Source organism: Mauremys reevesii, linkage group 22, assembly GCF_016161935.1.
Source record: "Mauremys reevesii isolate NIE-2019 linkage group 22, ASM1616193v1, whole genome shotgun sequence".
Lineage (NCBI taxonomy): Eukaryota > Metazoa > Chordata > Testudines > Geoemydidae > Mauremys > Mauremys reevesii.
The window spans coordinates 9,096,524-9,115,252 of record NC_052644.1 but is presented as its reverse complement, the minus strand read 5'-3'; the positions used below and the strand labels follow the sequence as shown (position 1 = coordinate 9,115,252).

At 53.2% G+C, this 18,729-nt stretch overlaps 2 protein-coding genes across 2 annotated transcripts in view; both read right to left on the bottom strand.

The window, feature by feature from the left end:
- LOC120388108 (deleted in malignant brain tumors 1 protein-like) overlaps nucleotides 1–18,729 on the bottom strand; it is a 79,556-nt gene that overhangs the window by 18,077 nt on the left and 42,750 nt on the right. The gene's annotated exons all lie outside the window — the stretch shown is intronic.
- LOC120388133 overlaps nucleotides 8,846–18,729 on the bottom strand; it is a 736,578-nt gene continuing 726,694 nt past the window's right edge. The window contains 3 exon segments of the mRNA XM_039509761.1: nucleotides 8,846–10,169; nucleotides 11,592–11,705; nucleotides 14,287–14,616. Of these exon segments, the coding sequence (XP_039365695.1) occupies nucleotides 10,039–10,169; nucleotides 11,592–11,705; nucleotides 14,287–14,616 (575 nt within the window). The 3' untranslated portion in view covers nucleotides 8,846–10,038.

The window sequence follows — 18,729 nt, the reverse complement described above, 5'->3', positions numbered from 1 at the left end:
GACACACAGTGAGCCTTGTGCAGAGCAGGGAGTAGACTGTCTCCCCACACCCCTGCTCTAACCACTAGACCCCACTGTTACCCAAAATTGGGCCAGCTAGTAAGCTTTGAGAGGACTAATGACCCACCAGAGTTTGGCAAAAAGCAGCACATTTATTATACTGTTAGCTAAGCTCAAAAGAAGGTTGGGGGCGGGGGAGGTTCACACTCACATACACCTTGTCTACCTGGGAGCTCTTAGCATCTTCCAGCTGTTTAATCAGCCCATTGATCCCACAAGCATTCCAGCAGGGAGAGGGAGGGGGAAAAGCCACTTCACAGGTATTCAAAGAGGGAGAGGAGACAAAAGGAGGGGGAAGTGTAACAGACCTTTTCAGCATACAGGTTAGACAGAGCATAGAGATCACTGCTGCTCTGACAACACCCACCCCTCCCAGAGCTAGGGATGGGGGGGTGGGGTCAGGAACAGGGCCCTATAAGGTCAGCCCCACCCCCAGGCTGGGGCTAGGGGAAGTCCCTGTAGCAGATCGAGCACTCACCCCCATGGAGCCTCCTGCAGGTCATCTGGGAATTAGCTCAATTCCAGCCCTCGGAGCACCTCCTGCCAGCTGGTGTCTCTCCTGCCTCAGACCCCATTGCCCCTTTCCTTTGGGGTTCTGCCCACCACAGTACCCCCCACACTCTGGGTCCCCCCTCTCAGGGGAACCCCCAACCCTCTAAGCCTACCTCACCTCAGGGGCTACTGCCAGTTATCAACTAGCCCCCTTTCTCTGGGGCAGACTGCAGTCTGTAATGGCCACTCATCATTGGCAAGGAGGACAGACCAGCTGCCTCTGCCTATCCCCAGACTGCACCTCTGCAGCCCCAGTACCTTCATAGGCCTTTACCAAGGCCTCAGCCTGGAGAGTAGCCAGGCTAGAGCTCCCCAGCACCGCTCGGCTTTAGGTACCCTGTACGCTCAGGCAGCTAGGTCCTTCTCACTCCAGGGCTGGAGTGGGACTTTTTTCCTTCCAGCCCTGCAGCTCTTTTATAGGGCATAGCCTGGCCCTGATTGGCTGCCTCCCAGCCTATTCCTATTGGTTCTCAGACACAGCCCTCTCCAAGGGCTGGCTTTTAACCCTCTCAGGGCCAGAGTGGGGTGATGTCCCCTCTACAGTCTCCTTCACACCCAAAGTGGCAGCTCAGCCTAGGAAGAGAAAGCGAAACCAGCTGTGGAGACTGCAGCAGAGTCAGGGGGTGGGAGCTGCCTCTGAGGCCATCCTGTATCCCTGCACATTGTAACCACGAGACCCCACTCCCCTCCCAGATTGAGGCTAGAACCCAGGAGTCCTGGCTTCTGCCCCTCCTCCCCCGTGGAGATCACTAGCAGTCACAATAACTCTTTTCCTCACTTGTTGGCTGGTTTCACTACTTCTGCACTGTGCCTTGCTACTAGCATGACCATATTTTTCCTAAATGGAAATGGGACACCCCACAGGGCCTGCCCGAGCCCTTCCTGCCTCCTGCCTGTGCCAGCCTGAGGTTCCCCTCTGCCCACCCTGTGCTGGGCCTGAGCCCCTCTTCTGCCTGTCCGCACGGGGCGGCCTAAGGCCCCCCTCTCACTTCCCCACAGGGGGCCAGCCTGCTCCTCATTCCTGAGCAATGCCCCATGTTTCTGCTGGTGATCTGGAGCAAAGGGGATGGAAACAGCTGTCATGGAGCCCCAGGATCAGCTTTGGAACCGGCCCTTGGAGGAACCCTTCATGTGCCAGCCCCAGAGGGGTCCCCCTCGTCCTTCAGCCTCACCACCGCTGAGACTGAGTCTCTGTGCAGCAGCCTCCTTCTCCTCCCCGCGAGCTTTGCCCAGTATGTCCAGCTGAGGGACACCTGGGAGAGCCTTGGCACCCTGCAGGGATTCCTGCTCCTCAGCCGGGATTGACAGTGACTCCCGGTGGCATTTTCAGAGCAGCTGGGTTTGTTAGGCTCTGGCACGCAGCACAGGGAGTCCTTGGGGCAGCGCAGAGAGAGGAAGGGTCCAGAGGAGCCCGTTCTGGTCAGCCCCAAGCCCAGCCGAGCTGGAGCGAACCCCATGTTCGGGCTCTGTCTCACTCTGTCCGACTGCCTTGTTCAGTTCCCAAGTGTGAGAGCTCTTCCTCCAGAAGCCAACACGTATCCCCCCACTTCCCCATCCTTTGTTCTCCCGCTGGGGTCTGTGCCCAGCTTTCCTGCTGAGACCATCAATGCAGGAGTCATTGGCACTGCCACATTGTCTCTTTGGCCCCCTGGCTGAACGGGGATTCTAGTCATTCCTCCCAGATTGGGAGTTTCACACACACACACACACACACACACACACACATGCATGTGCACACACACACACCGTGTCCTTAGACCTTCACATACACACTCTGGGCAACCGTGCAAAATATAGGAGAAACTGAGGCACTGACCCAGTTTGTAAAAATATTATAGAAAATTCCCACTTCATCGCAGCAGCTCCTGCCAGTCAGGCCCGGATGGGGGGACAGTGGGATGGACCCTGCTCCTCCAGCTGGGGTCCTGGGGGGGGGGGGGAGGTCATTATGGCACATGGGCAAGTCACATGTCCATGCATGATTTTGTTTAGTCTTAGCAGAAGCCATTACCTGTACTCCAGATATAACGTTCACAGGAAAGTCCATTTGGTGTAGATAGGCATCTTCCATTGTGAGTCAAGTGTTCCTTGATGGGCCATTAAACTTAAATAGTCCCTTCACAATGTCCTCGCTAAACACCTTGTGAGTGCTACCACAGGAGCAAACATTTGAAATACAGGCACATAGTCAAAATTCATAACTTCAGATACAAAAATGATACATGCATACAAACAGCATATTCAGCAAATCATAACTTTTCTATTGACAATTTACTTGACATCCCTTGTATGAGAACTGTTGCAGTTATATAACAATGGTAGCAAAAATGATCTACACGGTCACATTTGAATCAGATAATGTCATACCTGGGGTGCTACTTGGAACTGGGGTACCACAGAACCCACCTGTCCCACCAGCCTGGACTCCCTTTACGCTGTATTGCTAAGGTGAGCCAGCCAAGCCATGAGGCTTCAGACTGCACTTAACCAGCACACACATAGGTAGGGACACGCCCAGCTGCAGTTTCACACAGAGGCTGAGATCAGCTCAGCTAAGGAATTGCCCACCCCTCAAGTGCACACCCCCTCTGGCGTGTAACCCCAAAATTATATCGCCTTGCGCTGCACAGAGAACTATACAGCGTAAGCTTATTGAAATTCGCTCCTTCCCTCAGTGTGGAGGAAGATATGCACAGCTTTTTGCCCCCAACCCCCAGTTATGAATTCCACAGACTGGTTTTAGAGAAAACAAAAACAAGTTTATTAACTACACAAGACAGATTTTAAGTGCTTATAAGAGCAGGGGCGGCTCTAGGATTTCCGCCACCCCAAGCAGGACGGGACGCCGCGGGGGGGCGCTCTGGCGGTCTGCGGATGCTCCACCGAAGCTGCGGGACCAGCGGACTCTCCGCAGGCATGTGTGCGGGAGGTCCACTGGAGCCGCGTGACCAGCAGACCCTCTGCAGGCACGCCTGCGGGAGGTCCACCGGAGCCGCCTGCCACCCTCCCGCGGGACGCTGCCCCAAGTGCACGCTTGGCGCGCTGGGGTCTGGAGCCGGCCCTGTATAAGATAGCAAACAGATCAAAGCAAATTTATTTAATAAACAAAAAAAACCGCAAACTGAGCTTAACACACTAGATAGGTAGGATATTAATTAGCAAATTCTTACCCTGAGAGATAAACAGGCTGGCAGATTCTTAAGGAAGAAGTTGCCTTGGCTTTCCCAGATTTTCATACACAAGCTAAAAATCCTTCTCACAAGGTTCTTCAACTTCCCATCACTTACCACATGGTTCCTCAACCATGGGATGCTGTTCCAGGAAGAAGGATTGCTATGAAGAGATGGGATCTACCTAACGAAGAAGCGCAGGTGCCTCAAAACTCCTGGCAAGTGCTGCGGGGTGAGGGAACATGTGTGGGGCCAGCCAGGATGTCCCTGTTGCCTGAACACCAGAGAGTGGCAGGGCCACCATCTTGGCCTTGGCAGTGTCGGGGGCCACCACGCAGCTGTGTCACCGGCCACACCATAAGCATGAGCGGTAGAACAGATCTGCGAGGACACTGGAAGGCCTGGAAGCCACACGCACTTATGGGCTAAAGAATAGCCAGTCAGAGGCTCTTCTTTAGACATGTCACAGAATTGCATTTTCCTGAACCAATCAGGATGTGCCAAGAGGTGCGGTCATTGATAAAACATTCCCCTCTTCTGCTGAGCCAGTCTTTAATGAATGAAACAACAAGCACTAAAGTTTTGCCTAAATGAAACCTGCTCTAAAAACGTATTACTTGTAAACTGTAAGGAAAGGTTTAGATTTACACACTATATACAAAACACAAACAGTCTCACTTAAAAGAAAAACTAGCGTATACAGTTGATAACACATTTTACCAGAGATAAAAATTCTATTTCTCCTCCACACCATTTCTCTTGCCTAACTTTTTTTACAATCGAAATGATATTAAACCAAGTAAAGTTTTAACAAATAAAGTTTTAAAACATCAGTGAAAAGGTGCATGTGTGTAGATTTCTTTATTTCCCAAATGCATGTAAATTTAGCAGACATCATTATTTCTTTTGACTTTTATACCAAGAATTAAATTACTGCTTTTTACATAAAACCTTTAGCATTTGTCTTTAAAAAGGGTACAAAGCCCCTCATGAAAGTTATGACTAACCTTTATACCAATTCCCCTTATTCCATTAACTTAAAGTAATGTATTTTTATAGCCTTTGATATTTATTGGTAAATTAGACCATATTGACTTTAGCTATAAGGAGACTTTTAATTTAAAACACAAACGTACAGGATATACTTTGTAACGTATGAAGATTTTTATAATGTCCCGCCCCAACATTCACAATAAAAAAGTTTAAAAAGAGAAGCAATAATTCTGTTACTGCATGAAGGAGGGAGGTACAGATTGGCCTCTCTCCCCCATCAGCAAAAGAATAATTTATCTTAAGACTTTCTGAACATTTAAAGCGTAGGGGGAAATGTCCCTATAGATGACCCATATTTACTGCGTGTTTCAATAAAAAGTAAAGTTAAAAAGACAGAAGCCTGGTGTTAGCATGGATGAATGAGTAACTAGTAAGGGGAGAGAGGTGCATGTGGCATATTTGAAGCAGCATGTTTCCCCGCTGTCATTTACAGAGCAGTTTTACAAACAAAACATAACATTTTAAAAAGAGAATCTGTAACGATGCTGCCTCTGGTGGGACACACCTGAGAGTGTCAATTCAGGACAAATTGCTTAGAGCAGGGCAGTTACAGGCCAAGGCTGGGGGTCCTTTACTATTAAGGCACCAAACCAGCCAAACAGAGAGGATTTCGGTCTCGCCCCACTGGCTAACCATAAGTCACACAAGCAATTCCCTTAGATGCTCCAGTTTCCCAGTATCACCACCAGTGCCCCACTCGTTATGGGGAGAAATTGTTATGAAAACCAATACCCCAGTGAAAGAAAAAAGATTTTCCCAATCTCAAAGGACCAACCCACAGACCAAGGTCAATATATGTCAGATCGTACCCACAAATCACACTGTTGCCAATTCTTTAGAATCTAAAATCTAAAGGTTTATTTATAAAAAGAATGAAATATAGATGAGGGTTAAAATTGGTTAAATGGAATCAATTACATACAGTAATGGCAAAGTTCTTGGTTCAGGCTTGTAGCAGTGATGGAATAAACTGCAGGTTCAAATCAAGTCTCTGGAATACATCCACAGCTGGGATAGGTCATCCAGTCCTTTGTTCAGAGGTTCAGTTTGTAGCAAGGTTCCTCCAGAAGTAAGAAGCAGGATTGAAGACAAAATGGAGGGGTTTCTAGAGCCTTTTATAGCCTCTGCCCTGTGGAAGGACACCCCTTTGTTCTTACTGTGGAAAATCACAGCAGCAAGATGGAGTTTGGAGTCACATGGGCAAGTCACATGTCCATGCATGACTCAATTCTTTACAGTCGGCAACCACTGCTCACATGCTACCTTGAAGGTTCCCAGGAAGAATTCTTATGAGGACTGGAGTCTCCCAAGGTCCAGTGTCAGTTAAGTGTTTTGTGATTGGGCACATAATTTGCAAATTCCTTTCTCAAGAAGCGGAACAAATGCTTCACAAACACATGAGATACAATTACGTAGCCAGTGTTCATAACTTCAACTATAAAAATGGTACACACATACAGACAGCATAATCATAACCAGGAAATCATAACCCCTTCATAGACACCTCACTCGACAACCTTTGTACAATATTTGCCACAAATATATAACAGTGGTTGCAACAATGATCTATACGGTCACAGTTTATGTCAATAATGTCACAAATTCATACTTTTGTAACTGCATGAAGGAGGGAGGTAAAAATTGGCCCCTTTTACCCTTGTTATCTGAATAAACATGTCCCAAACATCCACTCTCCTCTTTACAAAAAACTTGACTTCTGCAACAAAAGAATTTTTAACCACAGGATTAAAATTAAGTAAAATCAGAATTGAACTAAAGTGATTAAAAACTAGATTATCATCAATTTTTAAAATAATGTAAGCATGTTTTTACAGCCTAAAGAAATGCCAAGAGCAGGAAATAGATAAGTGCATTTCATTTCCACAACTAAATAATTAGCATCCCTGCGACACAACTTAAATAAAGATTTTAGTAATTTTTTTGTCTAAATGACTTGCATAATAAGAAAAAAACCTGTAAAAATAGTTTTCAGGAATGTAAATTACGAAGAAGTAAGTTCCTATGGAATAACAACATTATACAAAACCCTCATGTAAAGAAGGGGTTTACAATTTTAAAAAGCAGCAAAAGGCCCGTCATAGCTTTCTAAATATTTAAAGAAACGCTAAAGAATAACGTTAGTTTGCTTTTTAAAGTTTTGCCTAAATGAATTGACCAGAATATAAAACAAAACAAGGGAACAAAAACTGCTCTAAGGACTTATCATTTGTAAATTGTAAAGAAAGATTTAAAATGGAGGGTACATGATAAAACCCACAACTGACAGATTTTACAATAAAAAACAATTCTTAAAAGACAAAAGCTGCAGCTTTGTGACTACTTGAGGTTCAGAGGAAAGACGTGAACCTCTGACTGGGTTATCTGAAACAACAGCCCCAGCCCCCCCACCACTGTCCCTTTCCTGCTTTAATTTTTTAGTTTATCCTTTCATGCGCCTTTGCTAAACAGACAGCTTTTCATCCTATCAAATAAAGTTTAAAAACCAAACTTTTAAAAGTTTAACATGTAAAACAAGACGGGGGATAAGATAGCTGGCCTGGATTTCAGGGGAATATTGATAACCAAGAAAGCTTTTTCAATGACAGTTTTGTACGTCATCATTCCTTGTTAGCGTCATGCGCAAGCGTTTGTCATACAGCAACACTTCCCCCTGCTATGGGGCATCCTTTCCCCCTTTCAGTGGACTACACCAGATTAATACAGACATCGAGGGATTACACGCTTGGAGATATTATGTAGCAGCAAAGCAACAATTACTTACTTTTTTGCTGTTTCTGACTTTTGTTCATCATCACAGTCAAGGGGCCCTAAAGGATTTTTTTCTGTTTTTATTTAACACTTTACATTTTACTTATACAATGGCCCAGCCACCCTCCGACCTATATTCCTAACCACAAGCACACGGGGCCCCTTGCTAGAGGAACAGGCTGTCCACAGGCCTTTTGTAGTTGACACACTGTGACTGAACGAGCATAAAATATCAAAATAATACAAAACTAAGGGTGTGGCCGACTGCCCTCCTGATCACCCCCTTCCCCAGACTCTGGAGCACAGACAGAAGTTTCTCCTTACCAAGCGATAGGGTGACCGTACGTCCGGGTTTTCCTGGATATTTCCTCTTTTTTGATCCTCTGCCCTCTGTCATAGCGGATTTCTCAAATAAGAGGCGATATCCGGAATATTTGTGAGTCAAGGTCGCAACTCAGAGGGATCTCTGATTGGTCCCTTCCCTGCAGCCACAGCAGCCGGATCCCACCATGGATGGCAGAATGCGGGGGACACTTTTGACTGGCCGTAAGGATGAGTGATGGAGAGAGGGGGCAGGGGCAGTGCGAGGGAGAGGGCTCAAGGGGAAGGGGTGGCACAAGGGCAGGGGCTTGGGGAGAAGGGGCGGTGCGAGGGAGGGGAGTCCAGGGGAAGGGGCAGTGCAAGGGCAGGGACTCAGGGGAAGGGGCTATGTGAGGGAAGGGGCACCGAGAGAAGGGGTGGTGCGAGGGATGGAGTTCAAGGGGAAGGGGCTGTGTGATGGCAGGGGGCTCTGGGAGAAGGGGCTGTGTGAGGGCGGGGGGCTCTGACAGAAGGGGTGGTGCTAGGGCAGAGGTCTGGGGGAAGGGGCGGTGCGAGGGACGGGGCTCTGGGAGAAGGGGCCATGTGAGGGATGGAGTTCAAGGGGAAGGGGCTGCATGAGGGCAGGGGAAACGGTGGGCATGGGGGGTGGGGCCACTGTTCAGTCGCCGGTGGCCCTCCCACTCTTAGGAAGCATTGTGGTGACCCCCACCCACAGAGTCTTGGGGAAGGGGAGAAGCCTGCAGGGAGGCGCTAACAGTTGGTGCTGTGTCCTGGGTCTGCACCAGCCACCCTGCCACCATGACAGAGCGTTTCACTGCCCCCAACTCGAGAGTGAGGCTGCATTACCCCCCTCCAACATTCCCCCAGGTACCCTCCCAGTACACACACACCCCTCCAGTACCCCCCAAACATCCCCCCAGCACCTCCCAGGTACTCCCTCCTCTTCCCCCCAGATCCCCCCTTTCCCCCACAATAGTGTCCTCCTTGGGGGAACCTGAACTATGGTCACCCTACCTAGGCAGAGGCCAATAGACTTTTGACGCATCTGCTAAGAAAGTGTCTCACAAGTGTTGGCCCCTTGTGGAAAGATGGACGTACCTAATGCTCGCTCACGGATATCTGCTTTATAGCCACCGAGAGCCCTGGATCATTTTTGTGGGTTGCGGCTCGGATGCAGATACAAATTTTGTATCCATGCAGGGCTCTGCTAATTTCACCCCCAGTGAAGGAAGAGGATGACTTGCTGATAGTGCTACATTATCATTAGACACACAATTCAGTCGAGCTATAGACGTTAAGGCCAGAAGGGACCATCATGATGATTTAGGCTGACCTGCACATTGCAGTGAAATGCACAACAGGGCTGGTGCCTGGATGCAGCTGCTGTCTCCGAGTCTAGCTGTGTAATATCAATGCCGGGTGTTTATGCAGCACAAGGACAGGGTGGCGGTGGGAAGGTTAGAGGGGAGCTCTCTGGATCTGTAACCTGGCCCATTCCTTTCCAATAAGCAAGGCACCATCATGCAGCTGCATTTAGTTCTGCACCTTATCTACATACTAGAAACAGTAACGATCATTTACTGGGGGCCTGGGCTGGCTGCTGCACTGAGAGATGGGCCTGGTGCCCCAAGCTCAGAGTGCATTGGGCACAGACAAACTGGGCCTAGCACCCTGAGCTCAGGGGGCATCGGGCACAGACAGACAGGGCCTGGAGCAGCAGGCACAGACAGACAGACAGGGCCTGGAGCAGCAGGCACAGACAGACAGGGCCTGGCACATTGGGCGCAGACAGACACCCATAGTCAGTCTCTCCCCATAGCTCGTCTGCATGTGGGGGTGGTTGCTTTGTGGGGAAGGAGCCGGCTGTCCCTGTGCACCTGACAATGGTTCTGCAGGGTGCACCACATCCTGTCTGCATGGCTGGGCACAGGCTGCTCAGGGATGGGCGTGGGCCCTGCACCAGGGAAAGCTTTGGGGCGGGGGGGGGTAGGGGGGATGGAGCAGAGGAGGCTTCCAAGGCAGTTGGGGATGGTAATGGGGGAGCTCTGTGCAGGATCCCACTGGCCCGTCTCACTGCAGGCTGAGCCCAGCCCAGCCCGGTGGCACGCGGCTCTCACAGCACCGCGTCTTCCCTCACAAGCCAGGTCATCTCGCTGTCGGGCTCCTCGGAGGGCTTTGGATTTGCCGCTCCCTGGGACCAGGGTGGGGTCCCTGGAGCCCTCACCTCCTCCAGTTGCACATGGCCTGCAAGCAAGAGGACAGGGTGAAGTGCTCAGTCTAGGGTTGCCAACTTTCTAATTGCACAAAACCTGAACACTCTTTCCCCATCCCCTGCCCTCAGGTCCCACCCCTGCCCCTCCTCTGAGGCTCCACCCCACCTCCCTCCATCGCTTGCGCTCCCCCACCCTCACTCACTTTCACGGGGGTCGGGCAGGGGGCTGGGCTGCGGGTGGGGGTGCAGGCTCTGGGGTGGGGCCAGAAATGAGGGGTTCAGGGTGCCGGAGGGGGCTCCAGGCTGCGGCAGGGTGTGGGAGTGGGTGAGGGCTCTGGCTGGGGGTGTGGGCTCTGGGGTTTGAAGTTCAAGAGGGGGCTCCAGACTGGGGCCAAGGGATTTGGAGTGCAGGACGGGGCTCAGGGCTGGGGCAGGGGGTTGAGGTGGTGGTTGCGGGGTCTGGGAGGAGGGTACAGGAGAGGGTTCCGACCTGGGGCAGGGGGTTGGGGTGAGGGCGCAGTGTCTGGGAGGGAGGGTACAGGAGGGGTTTTTGACTTGGGGCCGGGGGTTGAGGTGCGGGGTCTGGGAGGGAGTTAAGGTGCAGGAGGGGTTGCGTCTGGGACAAGGAGTTGGGGTGTGGGTGCAGGCTCTGGGAGGCAGGGTGCAGGAGGGGTTTTTGACCTGGGGTGTGGGCTCCGGACAGGCAGTTCCCAGCTGGCAGCGCTGTGGGCTTAAGGCAGGCTCCCTGCCTGTCCTGGCTCCACGCTGCTCCTGGAAGCAGCCGGCATGTCCAGCCCTGAGGCAGAAGCGCAGCCACCAGGGGGCTCTGCACAGTGTGTGCTGCCTGCGCCAGCAGGCACTGCCCCCACATCTCCCAGAGACCTTGGTTCCTGGCCAATGAGAGCTGCGGAGCCGGTGCTGAGGGCAGGGACAGCATGAAGAGCTTCCCTGATTACCCCTGCACCTAGAGGTCGTAGGGACATGGCGGCCACTTCCGGGGAGCTGCACAGATCCAAGGCAGGGAAGGAGCCTGCCTTAGCCCTGCTGCATCACCAATCGGATTTTTAATGGCCCAGTCAGCAGTGCTGACTGGAGCCAACAGGGTCCTTTTTCGACCAGGCGTTCCAGTCAAAAAACGTACGCCTGGCAACCCTAGCCCCCCCCCAGCCCCTGCCCACCCAGCATTCCAGGGTTCCTTGTGAATGGGACCCCAATGCCAGGGCAGGGGTGTAGGGACAGGGCACCCGCAGGCCGGGACAGTGGGCCTGTGCATGGCAGTTAGACCAGAGACCCCAGTAGCTGTGAGAGCAGCAGGTTCCCATGCAGGGAGGCAGCCCAGGACATGGACAGGGCACTGGGCTGCAGCTGGAGCTGGATTCTTGGGTCAGGATGGCAGGGCAGCCCTTGTCCCAGCCCCCCACTTCCCCTCCCCTGCGGGGGTCCAGGGCTCTTACCCAGAGGGTTCCCAGCAGCTCTGTTCCGATGCATCCTCCAGCAGAGCAGGGCCCCACAGATCAGCACCACGAGGGCACCCAGGCCAAGGAGCACAGAGGAAAGTAGCCCAGGGCCTGGGGAGAGAGCCAGGCAATGAGCTGTGCCCAATCTCTGCCCCACAGCCCCTGAGACCGACTCCATCTCCACCCACAGCCCCCTGCCAAGGCCGACTCCCTTCCCTGCCCCATAGCCCCTGGGTGACCAGACATCCCGTTTGCCCAGGACAGTCCCTTTCTTAAGCCCTGTCCCAGCCGTCCCGATCTTTTTGGCAAACGTGGGCATTTGTCACAAAGTGGGGTGCAGAGGAACGTTGCGGGGGGGGCAGGTGGCGATGCCAGCGCCGTGCAGGGGGAGAGGCAGGGGTCGGGTGGGGGGCAGGCATGAGTTGGGTGAGGAGCGACGCCAGCCCCAGCCTGGCATGAGGGGGCTGGCAGGACTCGGGTGAGTGGCTTGGACCAGCCCTGCACAGCGCGGGAGGAGGGCTTGGGTTAGCCCCATGTGATGTTCTGTTTTCCCTCTGGAAAATATGGTCACCCTACCCCACAGGTCTCCCCACAGCCAGAGGCAGGTTAATGTTTCCTGGCACCCTGGGCCAGAGGAAGTGGGGGCCCCTCCCTACCTCTTCAGCCTGCAACCCTGCCCAGGGCCCCATCCTGTTCTGCCCCTTCCCCTGCAGCCCTGCCCCTGTTCCACCCACAGTCTTGACCCAGTCCACCCCCACTGCGGCCCCACAATCCATTTCACCGTCCATTTGCTCCTCTCTGCCTCCCCGCCGCACTGCAGCCCCAAGGCCGGAGAAGCTCTGTCCCCCCTGCCACAGTCCCGGGGCTGCAGTGGGAAACGAGCATCCTCCAGTCCCGGATCCGCAGCGGTTGCCAACTTCCTACTCCCACAAAACTGAACATCCCTGCCCCGCCCCCTGCCCCGCCCATCCTCTGGGGCCCTGCCCATGCCCCGCCCCTTCTCTGGGGACCCCCCCCAGCTCACTCCATCCTCCCTCCCTCCATTGCTCGCTCTTCCCTCCCACCCACCCTCACTCATTTTCACCGGGCTTGCTCAGGGGGGTGGGGGGGTGGGGGGGGGTGCGGGCTCTTGGTGGGGGTGCAGACTCTGATGTGGCCAGGGATGAGGGATATAGGGTGCAGGTAGGGGCTCTGGGCTGAGGCAAGGTGTTGGGGTGTGGGAAGGGGTGCAGGCTCCAGCTGGGGGTGCGGGCTCTGGGGGGGTGCTACGGATGAGGGGTTGCGGGTGCCGGAGGCGGCTCTGTGCTTGGGCGCAGGGGTTCAGAGGGTACGAGTGGGCTCTGGGCAGGGACAGGGGGTTGGGGTACGGGGGATGTGAGGGCTCCGGCTGGGGTTGCAGGTTCTGGGGTGAGGCTGGGGATGAGGGGTTGGGGGTGTAGGAGGGTTCTCCAGGCTGGGACCGAGAGGTTTGGACGGTGGGAGGGAGATCAGGGCTGGGGCAGGGAGTTGGGACATGGTGAGGGAGATGAGGGCTGCGACTAGGGGTGTGGGCTCTGCGGTGGAGCTGGGGATGAGGGGTTTGGGGTGTAGAAGGGTGCTCTAGGCTGGATTGAGCAGTTTGGAGGCCAGGAAGGGGACCAGTGCTGGGGCTGGGGCTGGGGCAGGGGGTTGGGGCCTGGGAGGGGGTCAGGGAGCAGGCTCCAGGTGGCACTTTCCTCAAGCTGCTCTCAGAAGCAGCGGCATGTCCCCCATTCAGCTGCTACGCGGAGGTGTGGCCAGGAGGCTCTGCATGCTGCCCGGTCCACAGGCACCAGCCCTGCAGCTCCCATCGCCCTTGGTTCCTGGACAATGGGGGCTGCAGAGGCAGTGCTTGGGGCAGGGGTAGCGTGTGGAGACCCCCGGCTGCCCCACGTGCAGGAGCTGGAGAGGGGACATGTCAGCTGCTTCCTGGGAGCTGCACGAGCCTGCCAGCCCTGCTGCACAGCGACGCCAACCGGACAGTCAATGGCCCGGTTAGCAGTGCTGACTGTAGCCCCCAGGATCCCTTTTCGACCAGATGTTCTGGTCAAAAACTGAACACCTGGTCACCCAAGCTGGGGCTTCCCCCGTCCCACCCACCTGCCATGGTGGATTCTGCCGGGGATTGAACTCAGGGCACAGGGGCTTCCCCCGCCCCTCTCACCTGGTGCTTCTGCTAGGCTTCTGGGCTTCTGTTGCCCCGCGGTGGATTTCTGCTGGGGTGGGGCACCCATTTTTCTGGGGCCCCCAATTGGCTGGGGCCCCTGGGCACGGGCCCCAGAAGGTCCATTGGATAATCCACCACTTCCCATGGCTGACTCCCTCCCCTGCCCCACCGCCCCTATGGGGCCTACTCTGACCCCCACTCCACAGCCCCACCCTGAGGCCACCTCCCTGCCCCATCCCACAGTCCCACGCAGAGCTGACTCCAGACCCCACAGGCTCTCTGCCCCCTAGATCTGTGCTCTGGCTTTGCCTGCAGGGGTAACAGCCTCCAGCATCAGAGCCATGGCTGGCAGGAGAGGGAGCCCCGTGGTGGAGGAGGCTGCTCAGAGATCCAGGAGTGGTGCTCCAGGCTGAGCAAGGCTGTGGGAACTGCTGGGACAATCAGGATGTCACTCCCACCCATCCTGAATGCAGGAACATGGGCATGGCTACGGCGCTGGTCACTCACCGGCCTGCCCGGCACACACCACGCTGGCCTCGGAGCCACGGCCACACAGCCCGGGACCCAGCCGGCTCAGCTGGCACTCGCTGATGAGAGACTCCTGGCCCGAGCAGCTCACACCCTCCAGCCAGACGTCGCTGGCCACGTGGCCGAACTGAGCAACCCCTGGGGCTGACAGCGCCGTGCCGCAGCCCAGCTGCTTGCACACCACCCCCGCCTCTGGCAGGCCCCAGCCGGCGTCACACACGGCACCCCAGGTGTTGTTAATCAGCACCTCCACTCGCCCGGAGCAGGGGCTTGGGCCACTCGTCAGCCGCAGTCTCAGCTGGCCCTGATCTGAAACACAAAGCACAGGGCGTGAGAGGCTGTTCCCTGCTGCCAGGTGCCCGGATACATAGCACCGCAGGTGGGGGGATGGGGGGTTCTGCACAGAGCAGAGAGGAGCCTTTTCGATATCACCCCACCCCTGTGTGTGCACACTCACTCACAAACACACACACACACTGCACCCCCTACACACAATGCCACAAAAGCAGACACACATACACACAAAATCCCATGCACAACCCCCATACGTCCCTGTGCACACCCACACATTGCCTGAAACACACACACTGCCGCATGCACATGCACTGCCGCACATGTATGCAAATATTCATAGACTGTCCCATGCGCACCCCTTCACACATACACCTGCACAAACACTGCCTGTCATAAATATAAAGGAAAGAGTAGCATAAAATTCCTCCTGGGCAGCTATACTGAATCACTCCACCTGTAAGGGGTTAAGAAGCTCAAATAACCTTGTTTGCACCTGTCCAGAAGGACCAATAAGTAAAGAAGATACTTTCAAATGGGGTGGGGGTTGTTTGTGCTCTCTTTGTTTGTTCCCTCTCCAGATGGAGAGAGAGACCAGGCAGGTACAACATCTCCTGAAAACCTACCGGAAACAAATAATCTAAGATTACAAAAAATGTAAGTAAGGCAAGGAAGTGCGTTAGATTATCTTTTGTTTTAGCTTGTGACTATTCCCTATGCTAAGAGATAGTTTTATTTCTGTTTTTGTAACTGTGAAGCTGAGTCCAGTGGGGAGTCCTCTGTGTTTTAAATCCTTTTATTACCCTGTAAAGTTACCTTCCATTCTGATTTTGTAGGTGTGATTCTTTTACTTCTTTCTTTAAAATAAAGTTCTTCTTTTAAGAACCTGATTGATTTTAGTGTTCTAAAGATAAAGGGCCTGGTCTGTACTTACATGGTATATTATTCTCAAGCCTCCCCAGGAAAGGGAGTGAAGGGGCTTGGGGGGATATTTTGGGGGAATAGGGATTCCAGGTGACCCATCTCCGAATTTTTGGTTAAATCACTTGGTGGTGGCAGCACTGTCCAAGGACAAGGAAAGGAATTTGTGCCTTGGGGAAGTTTTTAACCTAAGATGGTAGAATATAATCTTAGGGGGTCTTTCACGTGGGTCCCCACTTCTGTAGCCCAGAGTTCAGAGTGGTGAGGGAATCCTGACACTGCCAGAAACAGGTACAGAGACAATCACACACAAACCCCGAAATGCACACACACACCAACACACCCAGGCTGACTCCCAGGGGTTAGTACCCTCTGCAGAGCCCCCACCCCACTTCCAGCAGCACAGGCTCCTGCCACCCTGTTTGTTACCTGAGCACACAACACCGGCATCTTCTCCAGGGTTACAGCCATGCTCTCCCCAAGGCTTAGCCCTGCATTCGGTGAGGGCAGCTTCTGCCCCTGTGCACTGAACCTCATCCAGCCACACACGGTCAGATCCTTGTCCAAACCGAGCCCCACGTGGTGCTGATAGCGCCGTCCCACAGCCCAGCTGCCTGCACACGACTTCAGCCTCGGACAAGTCCCAGCTGCCATCACACACGGTTCCCCACTGCTGGTTGTGAAACACCTCGACTCTCCCAGCGCAGCGATTAGGGCCATTCACCACTCGAAGCGGAGCCACTTCTGAGATGCTTGAGCCTGCAAACACCCAAGGGAATAAACACTCAGGCAGGTTCCTGTGCATCTGATCTCTAGTGACACAGGAAACGTAACACCTTGAGACACAGGACTGGCTGGAGGGGCAGACTCTGGAAACTGAAAGCAAGGAAACTGCCAGCTGTTGCTTGTTTCTACTGTGTTCAGGGAAACAGGACTTTGTAAATAAACCAGATCGCACCAAAGAAATGCTTGACTTGTGTAATCAATTCCTCCTCTTCCCAGAAACACCCCTCTAGGCCCCACTATGGCTAATGCAACAATCAGGCAACACTCTTCATTTAGGAAGAGCAGAGTGGGCACACAGCGGGGGTGGGGGGGGAGCCTGACTTGCTTTACAGTTAGTGAGCACTCAGCAGTGTCGGACACAGAAATCGTAGGGAACATTGTTCCCATTGAGCCATGGCAAGAGGGCAGGGTTGCTAACTTTCTAATCTCACAAGACCGAACTGCCCGGAAACAATTCCTAGAGCAGATGGTTTAGAAAAACATCCAATCTTGAGTCAAAAATCGCCAGCGATGGAGAATCCATCACGATGCTTGGAAAATTGTTCCAATGCTTAATTACTCTCACCGTTACAAATGTACATCTTATTTCCAGTCTGAATTTGTACAGCTGAAACTTTCAGCCATTGGATCATACTATACTCTTCTCAGCTGGACAGTTTGTTCCCTATATAGTTACTTATAGCCTGTGATCAAGTCACCTGTGATGGGGTGAGGGAACCCCATCCAGTATGGGGTGAGTGCACCCCATCCTTTGAGCCGCCCTCTGCCTCAGGGCAGTGAGGCCAAATGGCTAGAGTCAATATAATTGCCTTTGCCTCCAGGACTGTACAGCCTAGTGGTCAGAGTCAATTAGGCTGCCCTCATTCTCAGGAGTAGAAAACATAATGGTAAGGGTTGATACGGATGCCCTCTCCCTCAGGGCTGTGTGGCCCAATGGCCAGAGTCAGCAGAGTTGCTCTTATCCGGGGGTGGGGGGGTGTTAGGATTTGCAGCCAGAGCCAATGGGCCGCCACCTGAGGGGAAGGGGTGGCTGGAGTAGGGGGACCTGTGCCCACCATGCTCCACTGGGTCCCAGCCCAGGGCCCTAACAGTGGAGGAGCACTCCGCCACTGAGTCAGCAGGGCTCCAAGCGAAACACACCAACTTCCCACAGGAATATAGCTAGTCCACCCCAGGCCACTTCCCACCAGGCCTCCCAGTGACTTGATGTTCAGCAGCAAGACCTGGCCAGGTCCCCTGCACAGGTAGAGGTCAGAGATACACTGCAGTCTTAGGGCAGGTGACACTATCAACTTGCTGCCATAACGCTTCTGATGAAGAAGCTCTAAGCCAGCGGGTTTCAAACTTTTTTCATTTGTGGACCTTGAGATATTTCAAATGGAGGTGGGGAGCCATGTCCACGGGAGACGCTTTCCTGCCAGCATAGGACTTTCTACATGGGGAGTTGAGGTCGGTATAACTACGTCACTCAGGGGTGCGGATTTTTCACAGCCCTGAGCAACGTAGTTATACCAAAGTAATTGTGTAGCGTAACCCTGGCCGTATCTCAGTGCTTGAGGACAGCATTCCAGCAGGTGGAGGAAAAGATGAGCCGGAAGGGAGCGTGCCAGACACGAGACGCCAGGAGAGAGGAGAATGCAATGCCCGTGCAGGAAGGACAGAAGCTGCAGCAGCGGCTACACAACTGGAAAAAGCATCCTGGAAAAGAATCCCAGCTTACCTCGGCACATTGCCATCTTCTACAGACAGCCTGTCCACAACAGATAGGCCTCACCAACAGGGCATGAACCCTGAACTCACTGATAATCTAGATCCAACTATGACTGATGTCTCCATGAGTGAATATAGGACTCGAGCATGCAGAGTGACAAGGAAACCTGTGTGGATGGCAGAGTACCTGGGTTCCTAGGAAGTCATTGTTTTAAATTCTCATTTAACTGGCATGGGGGAGGTGAAAGCTCTAGTGATCAGTGCAGACAGCACCAATACCAACAGATGCAGCTGATGCTGAATCTTTATCTTAGTCTTAAGCTACAGAGAATGATTCAGAGAAGGAGCAAAGAAGCCCAGACACAGCCAGAGAATCGCTGATCATGTGACCTTCGGAAAAATGCTAAGCGCTTTGGGGTCAGGATGGGCTGAAAGAGAGTTTGAACTGTGAGCAACGAAACACTCTCCTTTTGTTTGATTTCTGCTGTGTTCAGCCAGACGGGACTTTGGACATGCTTTGTAAATAACCAGGACTGTGTTGCCGAAATCCAGCAATGTCCATAACTGTCTCCCTCCTCTTATTTGATATTCCCCCATGTATACATCGCAGGATCACGTTTGCCCACTTAGCTACAGAATCTTCAATCTCTCCGTTGAACAGAAGCAATCCACTTGACCCTGAAAATTAGCTAACGGCTCAGATCAAAAAGGAGT